General features: G+C 36.1%; 1 protein-coding gene across 2 annotated transcripts in view; it reads right to left on the reverse strand.

The window, feature by feature from the left end:
• LOC129805574 (dedicator of cytokinesis protein 7) overlaps positions 1-19,440 on the reverse strand; it is a 28,732-nt gene that overhangs the window by 4,049 nt on the left and 5,243 nt on the right. For both annotated transcript variants that reach the window (XM_055853575.1, XM_055853574.1), the window contains exons 4-10: positions 17,617-19,391; positions 12,405-12,660; positions 11,502-12,323; positions 11,325-11,431; positions 5,682-6,771; positions 5,459-5,617; positions 595-1,480 (exon numbers count right to left, since the gene is read on the reverse strand). In XM_055853575.1, the coding sequence (XP_055709550.1) occupies positions 595-1,480; positions 5,459-5,617; positions 5,682-6,771; positions 11,325-11,431; positions 11,502-12,323; positions 12,405-12,660; positions 17,617-19,391 (5,095 nt within the window). The remainder of the gene's footprint in view (positions 1-594; positions 1,481-5,458; positions 5,618-5,681; positions 6,772-11,324; positions 11,432-11,501; positions 12,324-12,404; positions 12,661-17,616; positions 19,392-19,440) is intronic.

Here is a 19,440-nt window from a genome sequence, read left to right on the forward strand (position 1 = left end):
ACACTTCCCCTATATTTGTCTCGGTCTGTCAAATGAAAATTATAATTTCAAATTCAATTTTCATTTGACAGAAAGAGACAGCTTCATCTTATTTCAATTTGAAAGACAAAGAGGTAAAATTTCAATCGATTAAATTTCACTCAATTGAAAAGGTGCGCCAGCGCCATTAATTTCGGAATTGTAAATTCAATTTCTAGTGCAACTTAGGAATATTAAATTGATTTTGTGCTGTAAATCAAGATAATAACGTTCTCTTCACAACTTTTAGATCAGAACAATTTAATGAAATCAATATTGCTATTCCTTTCATTCTCAAACATATCGTATATGTCTGTCCCACTCTTTCGCATTCTTCTTCTTCTTCTTTTGAGCATCACAACAAATTCAATTTGGGTTTTTTAAACTCATGATCATTGAGTTCCTGGGTTTAAAAATATTCTGTTAAGAAACAACTTCTATATGCACATTTTATTAACTTTTGCCCAAATTATCAAAAAAAAAAATTATTCTGAAATTTGATTGAAGCAATTTTACTTGCCTAGGTCATCCACTAAAAACTTTAGAAAAAAAAATAAAATTTATTTGAGAACTTACTTATGTTGAAATTCCTCTCGAAATGTGTCTCTCGATGACGAAGCTCGTAGGTTTCAAAATAAGGCTCAACGTAGGTTATTTGAATGTAGGCCTTCTCCGGATCCAACATATTAATATCCACATTGTTGGAATCCTTGATAATTTCCACACAATCCGGCCCAAAGCGATCAGAGTAGAAATTCTGCAAACGACTAAAAATCTCTGGCAATTTGGTCAAAGTTGGTTCTTTATAGATAAATTCCTGTTGATCCAAATCTCCAAATTTCGCTCCATAGAATCCCACCCTAAAGTAGGTCCCAAACACTCTCTTCCCATGCAACTGGGCAATTCGATTGAAAGCTTCCTGCAACTTCCCATGAATCTTTCCAAGTTTCTGGAAGTCACAATTGTTCTCACAAATGGGAATTAGCACCTTGTATACATCATTCATTGCCTCGTACATTCCGGCAATTTGGAAGGAATTTGCCGCCTCTTCGAGCAAACCCTTAAGTCCAATTTCTGTAAATCTGTTCCCCAGACAAATACCATCCTCTCCCGGATTGAGGACATCATCCGAAACGGCTGATTCCATGAGGGTATTGGGTGAAATGTGCTTGAATGATACAGCTCCAACTGGCAAGTGCTTCTGACTTTCCAGCATACTGAGATACTCAGCCACAAGAGCTGCACTGTGCACATAGCACATGGCAGCTTCGGTGTGATTGGCTCTCTCCATATGCTTCTTGGCCATATTTTCCAGCCAAGTAAGTCGCAAATCCGGAGAATTTTGATATCCTTTGGCAATGCGATGCATCAGATCTAACAACATTTCTGGATCTTCCTGATACTCCTTCATCTTCACTGTATCAGAGAGGATCATGTGCAGATTGAACAGCAGGTCTTGTACCTAAAGGGGAAATCATTTGGATCCCTAAATATATCTGAAAAAGTCACCTTTGCGTTGTATGGACTTCTTAACAATTATTTTCTATTTAAATATTTGCAGAGATATTTTTTGTACCAACTTCGTTAAATGCACTTAGCAGTTTAATTATAATCCTTAAAGGGCCTGCAAAAATAGGCCACGCCCACGTTTGAGCGTATAATACACATTACATAGATTGGCGTACAGGACAAGAATAATTGTTTGGTAATTCACATTTCCCCTTAAAATCATTATTTGAGAAGCGGGTAATTTTTATGGGGGTGGTTCTAAACTCCCGACTAGGACTAATGGGTTCCAATACTCAAACTCTCAATTATACACTGAGAGAAATCCGAAAAAGTTAAAATAATATTCAGGAAATGTTAATTTTACCCTGCAGTATTGATCCTAAATCGGTGTAAATATTACCCTTTTTAGGTGTATTAGGGGTGAAAATTATCGTTTTTCATGTTCATTTTACCCTTAAAAAGTTGTAAAATTAACATTGAAAAATGTTGATATATTTTTACACCTAAGAAATGTTAAAGTTCTGAGGAAAAAAAGTAAATCGCACCCTCCTTTTTTCCTCAGTGCGAAAAAATGCGAATTTAATCAAATCGGTTGAAAAATAGACTGTCTAGACTGCTTAAACTTTGATCTTCAAAAATACAAGATGGTGACTTTTTTAAATCTTAATTATATTTGGTCTAAATGTTTACCTGAAGAGGAATTCTGTAATGATATGACAATGTCATATGACAAATTTTAAAATTTTTATGTAGTAAATTCGGAAACATTAATCGAAAATTAGATTCATATCAGTTACTAAGAGCTTCATAGAACTCGTTACAATTGCCATTCGATGCTCACTGGGCTTTAATGTTGTCAGATTCTCGAATTTACTACGAAAATTTGTCATATGACAATGTCATATTGTAACAGAATTCCCTTACTGGACCAAATCTAAAACATATTCAAAAATAAATAATTAGTAGGAGCCACTCCTGAAATATACAGTAAAACCTATTTTGGGAGGGAATGGGGGAAAATCAAGGTCTTAATAGTGATCCTTAGGCCGACTTATGAGGGTCCTCCCAAGATCGGAAGTTCGTATCTCTCACCGTTTGACTTCAAGTAGGTTAACACGTTTACAGACAGAATAATGGGTATCTTATGGGTACTTTACCGATTCATTACCGATTGTGACCGATGCAGTGTGGTTGGAAATGCAACCAATGTAGTCGGGTTGGTAAGAGCGTGTGCCCCCATAGTCAGTGGTTAGGTCAGTGGATTATAGGGGATGCAAAATTATTCAAAAATCGGTATTTAACCGGTTCACTAGGGGAGACTGGGGCAAAAAGTCAGAAAACGGATATTTTATTTTTTTTTACAAGCTACGCTACAACTTTGTTAAAGTAATTTTCCGCTATTTTGTAAGGAAATGCATTTACCGAGCTGTTTTCTAAAAGATAATTTTGTGACCATTCTCAAAAATGCTGGGACAAATAGAGGCATGGAATATTATTTCAATTTGATTTTTTTATTACGGGCTTCCAGAAATTAAAAAAAAATACCTATATGACATATTTTCATAGGAAATTTATTCCTCTACACCTTTGTAAAACACCGTTTTTTCTATCTGAACGAGAAAGACGTTTTTCATGCTATTTTAGAAAAAAAAAACACACACAAAAGACTGCAAATCGTCAAAAGACAACAAGCGGCGGCACATCTCAATAACCAAGGGGTGAATAAATGGGTCTCAGAGTAAACTGTGAGCGTCAATCGGCAAAATAGGGCGCATCTGGAGCTAAAGATTGGCAGATCGGAACTATTTTGCTAAGAGATTGACAGATGGGCACAATTTGGCCAGAGATCGATCGGTCGGCATGCGATCAGCATGAGATCGGCAGATTGTCAAAAGGTCGACAGATTGGCACATTTTTATTTTAGCAGAAATCGACAGATCGGCACTCGAGTGAACCATGAGCGCATCAGAAATTGCTTAGGTTTTTGTTACTTTTTCCTCTACACCTTTTGTTACTTTTTACCCCAAGTGATCGTTTTTAATAAAAGAATTTCTAGAGAAAATAATCTTTATAAAATTCTATAACACAGCGGTTTCGTATTCAAAGAATCCAAGTCATTTTGGAAATATTCACCAGTAGGGGAAACTGGGGTACCACCAAACACTAATTTTTATTTCTAAACTACTTTGACTATCTCGACCATTCCTTCAGTGGACAAGCATCCTTATAGTGCCTATAAATTCCTATAGGTATTATCCACTGAAGTCGAATATCCGATTAAAAAATTGCAGTGTTTGGTGGTACCCCGTGTTTGGTGGTGCCCCAGTTTCCCCTATATCAATTTTGCAAATTAAATAGAATATTGATATCAGGTGTAAGGCAATTATTTCAAAAACAGGGCTAATAATTTCTATATATTTTTTTTATTTTATAAATTCCTTGTTTGAATTCTAAGAAACTTACGAAACTCAGGAAGGTCGACGGAGGTTATTTGTGGAAAAAAATTTAAGCAGTATCTTCTTTATCTGTGAAGATATTGAATTTTGACATTTTCGATTTGTGACTTTTTGCCCCAGCCACCCCTACCGATGAAGACCGATGCAGCCGGGTTCGAAATTTCAATACTTTTCCAAAAATCCAAATTTAACCAAAGCGGTTGAAAAATGGGCCCTGCAAAGTGATTGACCTTTGAACTTCAATAATTCAAAATGGCGAATTTTACGGTCTTTTTTTGGTATGTTTGGACGAAATGTTCGTCTGGATCATCTTCAAAACATATTCAAAAATGAAAGAAATCGTAGGAGCCGTTTGCGAAATAAATAAAAAACATAATTTTGGATGAGTTAGAGGAGGGAGAAAGAAAAAACGTCTAAAAAACCGGAAGCAGGAATTTTTTACCGGTAACAAATTGAAAAAAAAAACTGATTATATGCTGCTCTCTCTTTCGATGTCGGGCAGTAAAAATGACATTTGCAATTGACAATAAATTTTACAGAGGGCGTGACCTAAAATTTTTGCTAGGTAGACTACATTAAAGAACTCGAACACGAAATCATTTAATATTTTCAATACTAATCGTAGCCTTAATTTATTTATTTTTAATGTTAAACTATCTGTTTGATCCCATTATGACAGTTTTCCTTAATAAAAAAAAATCATAGCGGGGGCAGGGCCTATTTTAAAGCGGTTATAGCCTTTGGGATCCGCCCACAACAAAATTGTACAGAGTGCTGGATCTCTAGTGACTCAATCTTTGCTATTTAAAAAATAGAAACTAATATTAAATTTATTTTGTTATAACTCCTCTAGAGGGCGTGACTTAAAATTACAGTAGACTCTCTTTCAATTGGGCATTTGGGGCAAACAAAATGTCATCCGGTTTATTGATAGATTTTAGAGTCTAAGCCTTTGTAAATTCCACAAAAAGCGCTCAATTATAAAGAATCACGATAAAATAGGAAGAACTACAGCGAATTTGAGCAAATTATTAGCTTCACAATTAAACGTGAAAATTGTCAAAAAAATTTTTCGTCCGATTGAGAAAGAGCCGATTGAGCGAGAGTCTACTGTATCTTTGGATTAATCTTACTCAAAAACTCACTAATTTTAAAATAAAATTCGAAAGGAATTACGATATTGCAAAGTAGTCTTCAATTTCTTGCACCAATATTTTTTTTAGTTTTTCAGAAAATTTACTTCAGCGCCACTAGCGGCGATTTTCTGAATTTTTCATATTCTGAAAATTTTTTAATTCCCAATTTTTCATTTTTCACTTCTAGTTAAAATTAGTCAACTCTTTTGTTTAATTACAGAGAAAGATTAAGTACTTGCGTTTAAAAATAAATTCAAGGTAAATAAAAAAAAATAAAATAAATAAATTATATTATAAATTGTTCCGTGTTCTATGGACCTTAAAAAAAGATAAACTCACCTGTTCCGGGAATGAAGTCTCTTGCAACTCTGTATCAGATTCAGCGTACACGAGAATTGTCTTGAGAGCCCTCCTTAGGGATTGTTCACTGAAAGCCGAACTTGTTCCCACTAAAGAACTCAGTGACATTGTAACTTGCATTTTCACTCGAGCAAAATTCTGGAAAGCAAAAAAACAGGCATTTTTAACAACAATGATCAAAAATGCAGCTCGTAAAACTCACATTTCCTATCTCAAAATTTTGCCTCATTAGCAAGTAGAGAGAAGCTGCAGCTTGGGAACGAACATTGGGCAATTGGGAGCCACAGTGCTTGAGCAGAAGAAGACACAGATCAGCACAGCTGTCAGTTTCTTCATCAAAAAGCAAATTGTGAAATTTAAAGATGAGAGATCGCTGTGAAGCGAAGAGATTCTGCAGAGCTAAAGTGCTCTGATTGCGTGAGAGTGAATGTAGGAGAACCTTAAGTACAACTCCCAGAAGATTGTGATGAATCTCCGAAGATGTTGCAACTTGAACAATAAGTTCAAGCGTATCCAAGACTATGAGACAAACTTCTGTGGCCAGAGATCCTTCAATGGAATAATTCACCTCCAATTCACAATCATTCTTCGTGGAAATGTCATAAAATTGCGATCTATAGGGCATTTGATCCTTTCTCCAGCGGAAAATCTCTGTGGAATTTCGATCCTTGCGCCTATTCATAAAATCACTTCTTGCCGATCCTGTTCCCCTTATACACTCCTCGAGTCTCTCTTTGATATCAGGCGTCTTCCGGAAACTCTGAGTATTCCTCTTAACCGGTTGCCTTCGATGCCCCTTGTACTCAAAGCACGGCAGACAAGTATTCAGCACCTGAAGCACCTGATGCAATCGATGTGGAGCCAAACCCAGCGTCCAAATAAACAAAACATCTCGCTCGAGATTTTTCAGTACCCACAAAAAGCACGAGAGCAAGTGTCTGGTGTTCTCAATGCTCAGCGGTGACTTGTTCTTAATTGGATCCGGCGAGAAGGAGTACATGCGACTACCGGAAATTGCATAGGCCACTTCAGGATGAATTGTGGCTCGGGAATTGATATTCCCATGTGGACCCTGATAGTCGTCAAGTATTCCAATATTTTGCAAGCGATCGTGACTCTCGGGCAGAAACTGATGGAGTTGAGGAATTGTATCCATAACGATGCCCAAAAGGGGCAAATAGAGAGCAGCCACTCGAGCTTTAGCGCTCGGTTCAGAATATCGCGTATCGAGATCGTGGCAGGTCATCAAGTTTCTGATACATCTTATAGCTTTTCCATGTAGCGATGGATTACTGGATAGTTAGCAAGTGAACAAATATTAGGTTTGATGAATAAATTATTCTTATTTCTAAAATAAACACATAGGCTTTTTTAGGTGTGATTCTTTCATAATTCTTTCATAATCGCCACTTTTAGGAAAAAGTGAAATTAACTGTATTATAACTTTTGACCTCTTATTATCAGATAACTCAAATTTGACACAAAGTTACTTAGATATATTGACTCTAGATTCGTCAAAACAATAGTCCTACAATTTAACGCTGGAGTATCTAAAAAACTGTTTTTGATTAATAATGCAAAAATAACCACTTCGTCGCCACTTTTTACCACTTTTCGCCAGTGTTGTAACCACTTCTCGCCACCCACTTAGAAAAGTTCAAAATCGATTATTTTGAGCAATATTATGCAAAGAATACATTCAGCATTTCTTTTTCCTCATGATCACCTTGTTATTACTCACATTAAATGATTTTTCTTCACTTTCATTTGAGAAACCAAGTTATTAGACTATTGCCACTATTGCAGAAAGTAAACAAAGTAGATTTAACAACTGAGAATCTATGAAGTGAAGTTAGCGTCGCCTATTGAAAAGCAATGGCCATGGGTGGTGAATCAATTTTAGAATATTACCACTTTCCGCCGTGGCTCAGTTTTACATTAAAATAATATAAAATGAAATATTAACTAACTAAATACAAATTTTATATATTCGCCGAATGTAATTGAATGTTCAATAGGCAAATTATTTATTTAAAATCGTAAATTTTGTTCGATAAAAGTTTCATGACACTTACTATATTTGGTAAGAAATATTGGATTCGATGCACTTGCTTAAAATATTCCTCTAAAAAATACTCAAACATTTAAATTCAAAACAAAAAATTAGTGTTTTTCGACTCTATACGTAGCAGCAATAAAAATACAAGTAACTTTGCGGCTAATTTATTTCATAAATCGTGAAAAATAGCGATTTCAATACACGTGGCGAGAAGTGGTGATTCCATCCTATACCTAATCACCAAGTTTGGCCACTATCTCCGATCGCCTTCATATTTGCAGTGTATAATATTTGGAATTTGGACCATATCTGATGCCAAAAATGAGCAGCCGAATTTTCAGAAATCCGCGATTCCAGAGATATTTTGAAAAATGTGTACAAACACGGTTTTTCTGAATTATTTCGAAATTCTATTACACTTTTTCGCTCCTTTTAGGTTCATTTTGTACATCTTTTAGAGTAAATGAGTTTAAAAAAAATAAACGTAAATGACAGTATATATTAGTTCTCGAGGTATTTCTATTTGAATACGAATAAAAAAGAAATAAAAATTAAGAAATTTTCATTTCTGAATTTTTCGCACAACAAATAAAAGGCAGATGCACAAGTCGGGAACATGCGGGAAATCCGGCATATGATGCAACTTTCTCTCTCTCTCTCTCTCTCTTATAACATGTGGCGCATTTGGAGGAATTCGTCGCGAAACATCGCGGATCGCAGAATTTCTCGCGGCCTTCGCAGACCGCAAAATTTTTCGCAGACCGCGGAATTTTTCGCGGATTTTTTCGCGAATTTTCGCGGACTGCGGAATTTTTTGCAGATTTTCGCAGACCACAAAATTTTTAGCGGATTTTCGCAGACCGCGGAATTTTTCGCGGATCCGAGATATTCGACTTTGAAGTTTTTCAGGTATTTTTGTTCGTTTCTTTTACAATTTTCCACATTTTCAAGTGAAACTTAGCATATCTCAAGCCTAAAGAAAACTCTAAATGTATGTCAAGTTTGAGGTCTCTACCTATCTATCTCGAGTTGCACGCATTTCGAGGTTGCCTGCAATAAATTTCAGCTACCATAAGCTTAAATAGACTTCAAGTTTGTCCCCAATCCGAATTTGAAATGAAAGAATCACACCTACCATAAGTCCAATCAGGCTTATCACTATGGCTTTACTTTATGCCTCCAGGAGGGAAATTCTGTAACGCTCTGGGAATGCCATATGACAAATTGGGTTCGAATCTTAGGAGAGCTTTTTCGAAAATGCGATTCTGTAGCCGTGACATTGCCATTTTAACTCACATGGCATTGTCAGAAGTCACATATTTGAGATTTCTGACAATTCAAATGACAATGAACTTTATTAAAAAAATCAACCAAGACGTACTGTATTTTCATAAAATCATCATGTAAAGAGATTTCATTAAAAATTCAATGAATTGCATTTTCAAACTCATATGATATGACAAAAAAAGCTCGAATGGCATTGTCAGATTTCGAACTCACGCATGACAATGCCACGAAAATTAGAGAATTCCCCTACAGCACACATTTTAGATCAGTAGAATTTCATGAAAGCACAATTTGAGTCTCTTTTTTAAAAAAAAGATTTGAATAAGTCGATCTCACTCTTTTGGACTCGAAATTGGACTGAACTAAATTTAATTTGTTGTGATGTACAAATGAAGAAGAAGAGTGCAAAAGAATAGGACAGACATCCAAACAAGAAAGAAAGGAATGTGAATTTCGTGTTTATGAAATTTTCCTGATCTAAAAGGTGTGTGCAGGAGCCATTATGATATCTTTTTCTGCAAAATTTTGTTAATAAATTTTTATTTTTTAAGTATATATACAAAGTACAAAGTAAATCTATAAAATTACTATACATTTAGGTGCGAAACAAGACAAATCTTTTTTCACTAATGCATAAGAGTGAACATGACCAGAAGAAAAAACTAAAAGGCCTAAAAAATTGTTTTTACTTCACATGTTTTCTTTAAAGTAACATTTAATTTTGTTTCCACATTGTGCTTAAAATGATGGAAATGATCCCGAAATCAAAATTTTTGGCATCAAATGTTTGATAATTAACATTTTGTGTCTAAAAATTTTGTCATCAAATATTTGGTTATTAAAATATTGAAATTTGAAAATTTTGTCGTCAAATGTTTGGCAGTCAAAATTTGAAACTGAATAATTTAGTGATCAAATATTTGGTCATTGAAATTTTGGGAGTTAAAAATTTGAATCATCGAATATTTAACTACCGAAATTTTGGGACATAAAAATTTTAATAACCAAATACTTATCATCAAAATTTTGTAACTCAAAAATTTAATCATTAAATATTTTTCCATCAAAATTTTTGGACTAAAAAATTCAGTTAGCCCATACTTATTTGTTCATCGAAATTTAAAACTCGAAAATTTTGTTATTAAATATTTGGTTACCGAAATGTTGAGACTCAATTATTAACTGATTAAATATTTTGGCTATCGAAATTAGAACTCAAAAAGTTTATCATTAAATTAACAAAATTTTTAAACTTAAAAATTGAGTGATCAAATATTCGGTCATTTAAATTTTGAGAGTTAAAAATTTATTCATCAAATATTTAGTCACTGAAATTTTGGCACTCAAAAATTTAGTGATTAAATATTTGGCTATCGAAATTTTGGTACTTAAAAATTTTGTTATCAAATGTTTGCTCATAAAAAATTAGGTATTGAAAAAATTAATGATCAAATATTTTCCCGTTGAAATTTTCGGATTTTATAATTTGGAGATCAAATATTTGGTAATTGAACTTAAAAACTGACACGGACTTGAAAATTTAATCATCAAATATTTGTTAATCAAAACTTTGGGACTCAAAAATTCTCTCATAAAATATTTGGCAATCTAAATTTTGGGACTCAAAAATTTAGTGATCAAATATTTGATCATCGAAATGTTGGGACTCAAAAATTAAATCATTAAATATTTAACAACAATGGTGGCTCAACATTCCATAGAAGAACTTAGGCCACTTAGGCCTTCCCACAAAGAGAGCTCGGGACATCTACTATTATTTTTATCAAGTGCAGTGAAGCTTACTGGATGCAATCCGAACGCTTTTAACGCCAGAAAAATTCCTGGTAACCTGAAGCGGATTCGAACCCGGGGCCCTTGCATCATAGAGCGAGTGCTCTACCACTTGACCCATTGAGTTCTACATCAAATATTTTGTCATAGACATTTTGGGACTAAAAATTTGTGATCAAATATTTGGTCATTCAAATTTTGGCACAAAAATTTTAAATTTTAAAATATTTAGCAATCAAAGTTTTGGAATTCACACATTTAGTGATCAAATATTTTGTCATCGAAATTTTGGGACTCAAAAATTAAATCATCGAATATTTGGTCATAGAAATTTTGGGACTAAAAATTTGTGATCAAATATTTGGTCATTCAAATTTTGGGAGTCAAAAATTAAATCATCAAATATTTGATCATAGAAATTTTGGGACTAAAAAATTTAGCGATCAAATATTTGATCATCGAAATTTTTGAGCTCAAAAATCCTGTGATCAAATATTGTTATTGAACTTCTGGGCCTTAAAAATTTAATCATCAAATATGATAATCAAAATTTTAGCCTCAAATGTTGGGTAATCAAAATTTTGAGTCTCAAAAATTTAGTATGTTAGCTGGGCCAAAAAACTTTAGATTCCAAAAGTTGAATTACGAATTACAAAATTCTATGGGATTTTTATTCCTTAAATAATTTAATGAAATTTTTAGACTTACGATATTTCAAGAACTGCTGCCAATTCAGCCAGAACAAGGCCAACCAGGAAATGTTGCTGTCGGAAATCGTGACTCAGTTCAGCGTACAGAGTTTTATCCAAACCAGCCTGAAAGATCATTATGAAAAACCAATAGAGAAAAACATCCTGCATTTTAAAATCGAAAAAAGTTCCTTACCACAGCACTGACGTAAGAATTCTGGCTATTATTGGATGTGATACTCGGTGTAGGGCTTGCCGGAGCCGAAAGAGTTGTGTAAGGAGTTGCAAAGGGTAAATTCAGAGCCACAAAGTGCTCATGACTGCATACAATCCGCAAAAAGTCCAATTTGTAGTGAATTAAATCTGGTGTGGAAGTCAGCTTTGAAGTCATAACTTTGTAGTAGGTTTTAATCAAACCAAAAACAAATCCCCTGTCCATAATATTGAGCAGATCGAAGATGAAGAAAGCCACACTAGAATTGAGAGCTTGGGCAAATTTGGATTCGCTGCAATGGAACCCAATAACTTTTGTCGTGACCAGATGTACAAGAGTTGAGAGATCATCAGTGAATTGATGCGGAAAACGATTCTTCCTTGGAGAGTCCATCAGATTCATAATATCCAAATGTTCAATCATGCACTTCACCATCAACTCAAACAACATCCAGGAATTATTCATAGCCAAATCTGAAGCACTTCCACTGGATACAACCCATCGGAAAGCCAATTCTTCATGCAGAATTCTCACTTGACCATCGCGTCCCGTGACATCCGATGGAGAAATATCCTTGGATTCATTCTTAGCCAGAAGAGATCTGTCCAAACTACGACTGGACAATTCAGTGGGAACATGTAAATCAGGAATACTGCTGCTCTTATTAAAACCCTCCCCACTCCTACTCGATGTCATTCTCATCTTAGAATTCATTGGATGAGGAATAAAAGCCTGATATTGAATGTAAGTGCTCAAAAGGGGATGACGACCGAATGTGTCAAGAGAAACTTCATCCTGAAGAACCTAAAAAAAAATAACCCATTTAAAATTCATAATTTGCAAAAGAAAACTTATTTTTCCCTCCCCCATTCAATTGCAAATTACCGTGAGTTTCTGTGATATGGAAATGAGGGTCTCAAAGACAGTTGGAGCAAGTGAAAGAACCTGTCCACTAACTTTGTACGTTGTCACGAGTAACTCCAAAAGTTTATCCATTATTACAGGCAAATGTTTCACCAGAGGCTCAATATCTGACTGCTGAATATCTAAAAGAGCCTTCTTCATCTCCTTCTCCATATTTCCCTCACCAATTCGCGGTGGAACTTTTCTCGTTTCTAAATACTCACACAGAGTGATGAATCTACAAGTGAATCAAGTAAATTGCTTTTAGGGTTGGCGGAAAAGTTCTTGCACAAATTTCACTCCGTTTTCTGATTTAAAATACTGAATGTTTAGTCAGTCTTTCACTTCTAGATATTTTTTGCATTGTTTTATAAATTATGTTAAACTTACGGAAAAATTACAAAAAAATATCTTTATATAAAAATATTTTTATTGAAAATATAGATTATTTTTCATTTTTTTATATTTTTGAAAAGGACAAATGAGTGCTAAACCTAAATGTTTGAAATGATTTTTTTAGCACATTTTAATATCATTTTGTCTTAATTATGATAATAAGTTGTATTGCAGCTCTGTATCCACGCTGATATGAATTCAGAGTAATAATGTTCATAATCGTCCCTAAAAATTAAATATTTCTTAAGTCTGAATTAAAGCGATAAAAGCAGGTAAGAAAATGTCATTCTGATACGCTCTGGGTGACAAACCAGTCCTTAAAATCCAATGAAATCAATTAATTTTGGCTCAACCTGAGATTTTCATGTTAAGCTAAAATTCAAGCGAGCAACTCGTATAATAATAATAATGGTGGCACAATGTTTCATAGAGGAACTTAGGCATTCCCGCGAGGAGAGTTCAAAATGTCATTACAGTAGACTCTCGCTCAATCGGCTCTTTCTCAATCGGGCGAAAAATTTTGTTGACAATTTTCACGTTTAATTATGAAGCTAATTCACTCAAATTCGCTGTAGTTCTTCCTATTTTATCGTGATTCTTTATAATTGAGCGCTTTTTGTGGAATTTACAAAGGCTTTGACGCCCAATTCTATCGCTAAACCGGATGACATTTTGCCCCATATTCCCGATTGAGAGAGAGTCTACTGTATTATTTTTTCTCATTGCCTCTACACACTTAGGAAATATATGTCCATATTGTAGTAGGACTGTTGAGCCTGGAGGAATTGGAGGGAAAAAGCCCGTCCTGATGAAGACTCTTCTAAGCCAACGGTACAAATCACTGTTTAGCTGGGGCTAGTAACGTTAAGGGGTGCTATAACAACGGCTAACTTCCAGTTACGACATCGCTATAATTCCGCTAGATGGGGTTGTGAGTGCTCGGCGAGTTATTCCGAAGGAACAATCGAATCGGCTCCTCAGTCGGTTTTCAACAGTGAAGCGAGGACGCCAGATTCGTGGCTCTCTTGGAATAGGCAATGGAGGCTCACTCCCGGAGATAAGCGATGAAGGGTACTCCAGCATGTTCTGGTGTGAGACCCGTAGCAATCTTGCTACAATATTTTATAGTTTTTCCTACACAAGCGTAGCGAATTTGCTTCAATATGGATATAAATTTCTTCAGTGTATAGAGGCCATTATACAGGGATGAGATTGTCAGCCCATGCCCCGTGGAATTAAGTTCAGTGCAGCTTACTGGATGCAATCCGAACGCCTTTAACGCCAGAAAAATTCCTGGTGACCTAAAGGGATTTGAACCCGGGACACTTGCATTATAGAGCGAGCGCTCTACCCGCTCTACCACTTGACACATCGAGTGCCCTGGCAACTCTGGTTCGACCTAAAATGTGCTGCCCAAACTGAATTTGTCCAGAGTTGGGAATCAATTCTGACAATTTAAAAGACTGTTTTTAGAAGAAGAAAGTATGGCTGTTTGAACCCGTTTTCCCTACTCTGAAAATGGGTGTGCTTTGCGATATTTTGCCCTGCTCTAGTGTCTAGCCTTAAGCCCCATTATTCCCTGCTAAACTGTGGTGACTTTCCATAAAAGAGTATTATTCATGTCGAGGCAATGAGAAAAAACAAAAAAAATTACACGTGTCTTGCGCAGTAGCGAGCCACGTCAATTGCATTTGGGTTTGCATCTAAAAGATCCTCAACTCCACAAGGAGAAGGTATCAGTGTGAGGTAGTCTGTATCTCCCCACAGTCGCAAGTGATATCACCATCGAGGAAGCCCCATTTCTTCCTGTTGTCCTTTGATCGTGCTACGCCCATAAAAGAGTGGGAAACAGAAAGAAAGAATATGTGGAAGATTGGCGTTCCCAGAGAGGAGGACCTAAAATTTCCGCCATCATAGGTTTCTTAGGAGAGATAAGGGACTGATTGAACTCGACTTCACCAGCGTCTAGCCATTTTTTTTACGAAAGGGAAAGTGATTCAAACCTCTTCTAAAGGTCTCGCCATTTCACTACTCGGTTATGCATTGGACCCTTCCCAATCCCGGGTAATTAATGTGGGATTTATTTAATAGACTAATAAATGGGGCACACAATGGATTAAGTGGCAGAGTACTCGATGCTGCAAGTGCTTCGGGTTCGAATCCCTATTTGGGTCACCAGAATTTTTTCTGGCATTAAACGCGTTCGGATTGCATCCAGTAAGCTTCACTGTACTTGATTCCACGGGGCGTGGGCCATGGGACTGACAACCCCATCCCTGTCTAAGAAAAAATAATAATGGATGTCCCGAAATCGCCTAACGGGAAAGTCTAGTTTCTTCATGGAATTTTGTTGACTCGTCACGAGCTAGCTCCTGGCCTATGCCATCAAGACGCTCTTTCAAAACCACTTAGTCATCAAGAGCGTAACCCAGTGCAAAAATGAACTTCCTGTACATTCTCTGCTACTTCGACTTCCATATTCCCCCTACGCAACTGCCGATGCAGTACCTTCATCGGATTCTCAAGGGGCCCCGCCACAATCGCGAAATAGAAGAAAGGAAGAATTGCGTTTTGAAAGATGCAGAGGAAAATAAGAAAGAAATAAATTGATTTTCCTAACATTTCAGTGTCCATTGCAAAAGGAAATTGTGACTTGCTCCATATTTCTATCCCGTGGAATATTTTCCGGCTATCAAGAGTTCTTTGACCGGTTATCAATAATTTTTGGTGATTTTTGCAACTCAATAAGACAGTTCGATAGGCTTAACGGTGGGCCAATAAAAAGTGGTGGTAAACTACATTCAGAAAAATAATCGAGTAAAACTTACTCGAATCGATGTTGAATTAACTCTTTTACGTTGTGATTTTCGATTAACTATATTTTAGAGTTTATTTTACTTCTATTTAGGTGTAATATTCGGAAGAGTTGTTTTAACTTCTTTTTCCTAAAATTTACATGACAAAAGAGTGTAAATAACTCTTTTTAAGACTGAAAATTATTCGTTTTAAGAGTTAAAATAACTCGTCTCAAGAGTAAAAAAAAACCTTTTTTAGGGTTAAAATAACTCTTTCAAATCCCAAAATGGATAGATTTTGCAATTTTATGTTTTTTTTTTAATTTCATAATTTTCTTAATTAATATTTTCTTGACGTCAAGTTCCTTGTTTTCCGAGCGAAATATCATGCATGATGTACGCACATGACCATGAACCATTGTTAATCATATATCTACACAGTAAAAAATTGTGTGAGAAATAAAGTTGTATATTGTCAAAAGCATTTTGGTTGTAAATTGTAAAATTACTATCATATTTGTAGTACGAAACTAACATAATGCTAGTAAAATTAAGTTTGTGTAATGAAATTTGTGTATAGGAAAATTTGTGTGAGAACTGTCAAAATTTCATTGTTTACTATTGCAATTTTTCTAAGATTTTAGTGATTTTTCGCATTTCTAACTATCTAATTGTCTTCTAGAATCATTCATTGGATTCTTAAAATATGCCTCAGTCGTAAAAAATGAGGAGTAATTATGTAATAACAAAACAGAGGAAGCATCATGTAAATTAGAAAAATTGACGATGCAACTCTAGGCCATTTGCTTAAGAGAAGTAAGCAAGTTCGTGGCGCAGCCGGAAAACGCGAGACCAACAACGCAAAAGCTATGGGTTCAAGTCTCAGACCCTCTCTTCATGTTTTTTCCTTTTTTTTGTTCTTTTTTTTTCTTTTTTTCTTAGTTCAATACAGACTTTTCACAGATAATACACATAAACCGAACAAAATTGCTCTACAATCAAAATTATAGACAGGAAGCCATTTTATAAAATTGACAATACACAACTTTGCCAATACACAACATTGCCAATACACAAACTTCACAACCATAGCGCTCATGCAAAAATTACCAACGATAGTGGGTTGTAAATTTTTTTTACTGTGTAGTTGATGTTCCATATGAACTTTGTCACACGAAAATCTTATTGACTGAAGTATATTCTTAAAACGAAAACACTTAAGCATATACTTCAGTCGAGATGAAATTTTACATCGAAAAAGAGTAACAATTACATCGATATTCGTACAGTAAATTCAACTCTGCCATAGAGTTGTTTTAACTTTTTAGGTTTTTTCTTAGTGTATCAATCTCTTAACCTTGACTTTAATTATATCACATAGTAAAAATCACAAAATATAATATAAAAAAGGGGATGGCAAAGCGTCCCAGGCTTTGCGTAATGCTCGAACTCGTGACTTAGATGCTATACCTTAAAAGTACTTTCGCAACATTTATCATTCACCGGTTCTCAACCGATTTGAACCGATTTATAAATCATTCAAAAGATCCTCCAAAATTGTTTTAAAAGTTAAATAGAATTGATTTTCGGATAAAAACTAGTTTTCGGCTATGTACCGGTTCATTACCGGTTCTGAACCGATTGAAACCGCTTCAGTTTTATAAGAAATTCCAAGACCTTTCCAACGAACTCAAACATGATCCACTCCCTTGATAAATGCGCTCTCTAGTGTCTTTTTAACCTTTGACCTTGAAAAACCGTTATTGGGAGTGATTCAACGGTATTGCAGTATAAGGGTGAAATGTCCGAATGAGTAATCTCTAAAACATATCCAATAATAGGATTTTTGGCTTTCGGGCCTTTGACCGGGACGCAGTTTTTAGATATTACTTGTTAGGTCTTTTTTTTTTAAATACTAATTAAATGCGCAAGATTTTTTAGACCGACTCAAAAAGACTAAAAATATGACCATTTCAAGTATAATTCTGTAAAATTTCACTTACTTATCCAAAAAAGGGTTCAGCGTATGAACCGAGGTAACAGCATCGATGGTGAGTGAAAAAACTGGACGATGGTTGTCCAACCATTTAGTTCCCGGCAGCTGCACATCCGGCGGGATGAAAGAATAGTTCTCCGGAGGCTCTTCCACCATCACTGGCAAATTGAACTCTCCCACATTGAGCTTCCCGTCCTGCAAAATGGGTATCCAAGTGTATCCAATTGGACTCTCTACAGTTGTCTGGATCTCCTGGGGCTTTTTCTGGCAGGAAACATGATAAACCGTGAAGAATAGATGATGGTTCTGCTTGAGATTTGCCGGCAGGACCATTTTGATCTCATCGTAGAATGAAGGGCATTTATTGTGGTAGTTAACAGCAGTGTAGGCTTCTGACGTGAATTCTGGACAAGAGCTCTTGGCAAAAATAGCCATAACAGCATCCGATTGCTTCTCTCCAGCCATCAACTGCACCCTGACAGCAATATTACGGGCAGATCCGGCTCTAGCGGCAAAATTGAGTTCCTTTGCATTGATAAAGAGCAAATTCCGGTAGAAATAATGAGGCTGCATGATGGGAAGTGCAGGGAATTCCAGGATTTCTTTAACGGGACGGGTTTTTTCATCTGGATAGGGATCCAATTTGGCCAGTTCTGGCGTTAGAGCACACTTCACTTCGTCCGGACATGGAGAAATTTCCAATTTGATAGAGCCAGGAATGCATTTGTACTTCTTTGTGACTGCTCCTGGCCTCTTGAGTTCTGGCAGAAATTTAAAGAGATCCTCATCTTTCATCTTATCACCTTCCTGTTTGAAAAAACTCGACACTGTGATGGCAATTGGTCGGAAAGTCTCAATACTATTTGCAAAGTCATCTGGTGACCAAGATCTTCTCTTCTCCTGACGCCTCTCCAGTGATCCTCTCCTTGTCAGAGTTCCCATATCACTGGCTCTCTTCCTCAATTGATCAAAACTACTCGTAGAAGATTTCCTATCGAGACTGTTTGAGCTTGAAGCTGTTGTCATTCCATCCCTCTCATCCTTTTCACCATTTTCGCCATTGAAGATATTCGTCAAGTAGATTCCTGTCCAGGCAAAAGGCATTCGATACTTTCCAAGTCTCTCACAAAAATCAGCAGCATTTGACTTTGCTTTGTCCCGATACTTATCCTTGTCCTCCTTCAAATACGGCTCCACTGAATCCTTAATATCTCCCTGAAGGACTTTCTCCAGGCGAATGACCAGGAAAAGATCATTGCTGGGATTTGTCACTTCGAAGATAGCAGTTCGACTCTGAGAACTGATATCACTGTAGGGCACATGAGAGGCCAGCATTCGTTTCAGAGATTCCGAATTCATGTCAAAGTAGAAGTTTTCCGACAATTTCTTCTTCTCTTTGGCATCATAAATGGCCATTGAAGCGAATATTGGCTCAACTTCAAGTTCCAGCTTCAACTGAAGACATTTCACCATAAATCGATTGCCCAAATGCTCAATTGGCATCTCAGCCGGCAAACGACGTTCAACGGCGTCTTCAGTGTCAGAATCCGGATAGAGGCTGAACAGAGCATCGTGTCGTTCATCACTCCGTCGATTCTCATTGGCCTGATCAATGGTTTCTGGAGCTATACGGTCCAGAAGACCCGGAATCAGGGGATCATTGACCGAGCTCCTAAGATCGAAGCTCGCCCAGGAACTCCTGGGCGTCAAAGTGTCTGTACAAGTGGACACAGAAGAGAGACTCGCGATAGACTGGCGACTACTTGGAGTACAGCTATCGCTCTGGAGGAAATAATTTACTAAGATTTAGGATTCTAGCCCTATTAAGCAA

The sequence above is a fragment of the Phlebotomus papatasi genome, chromosome 3 (genome assembly GCF_024763615.1).
Source record: "Phlebotomus papatasi isolate M1 chromosome 3, Ppap_2.1, whole genome shotgun sequence".
Classification (NCBI taxonomy): Eukaryota; Metazoa; Arthropoda; class Insecta; order Diptera; family Psychodidae; genus Phlebotomus; species Phlebotomus papatasi.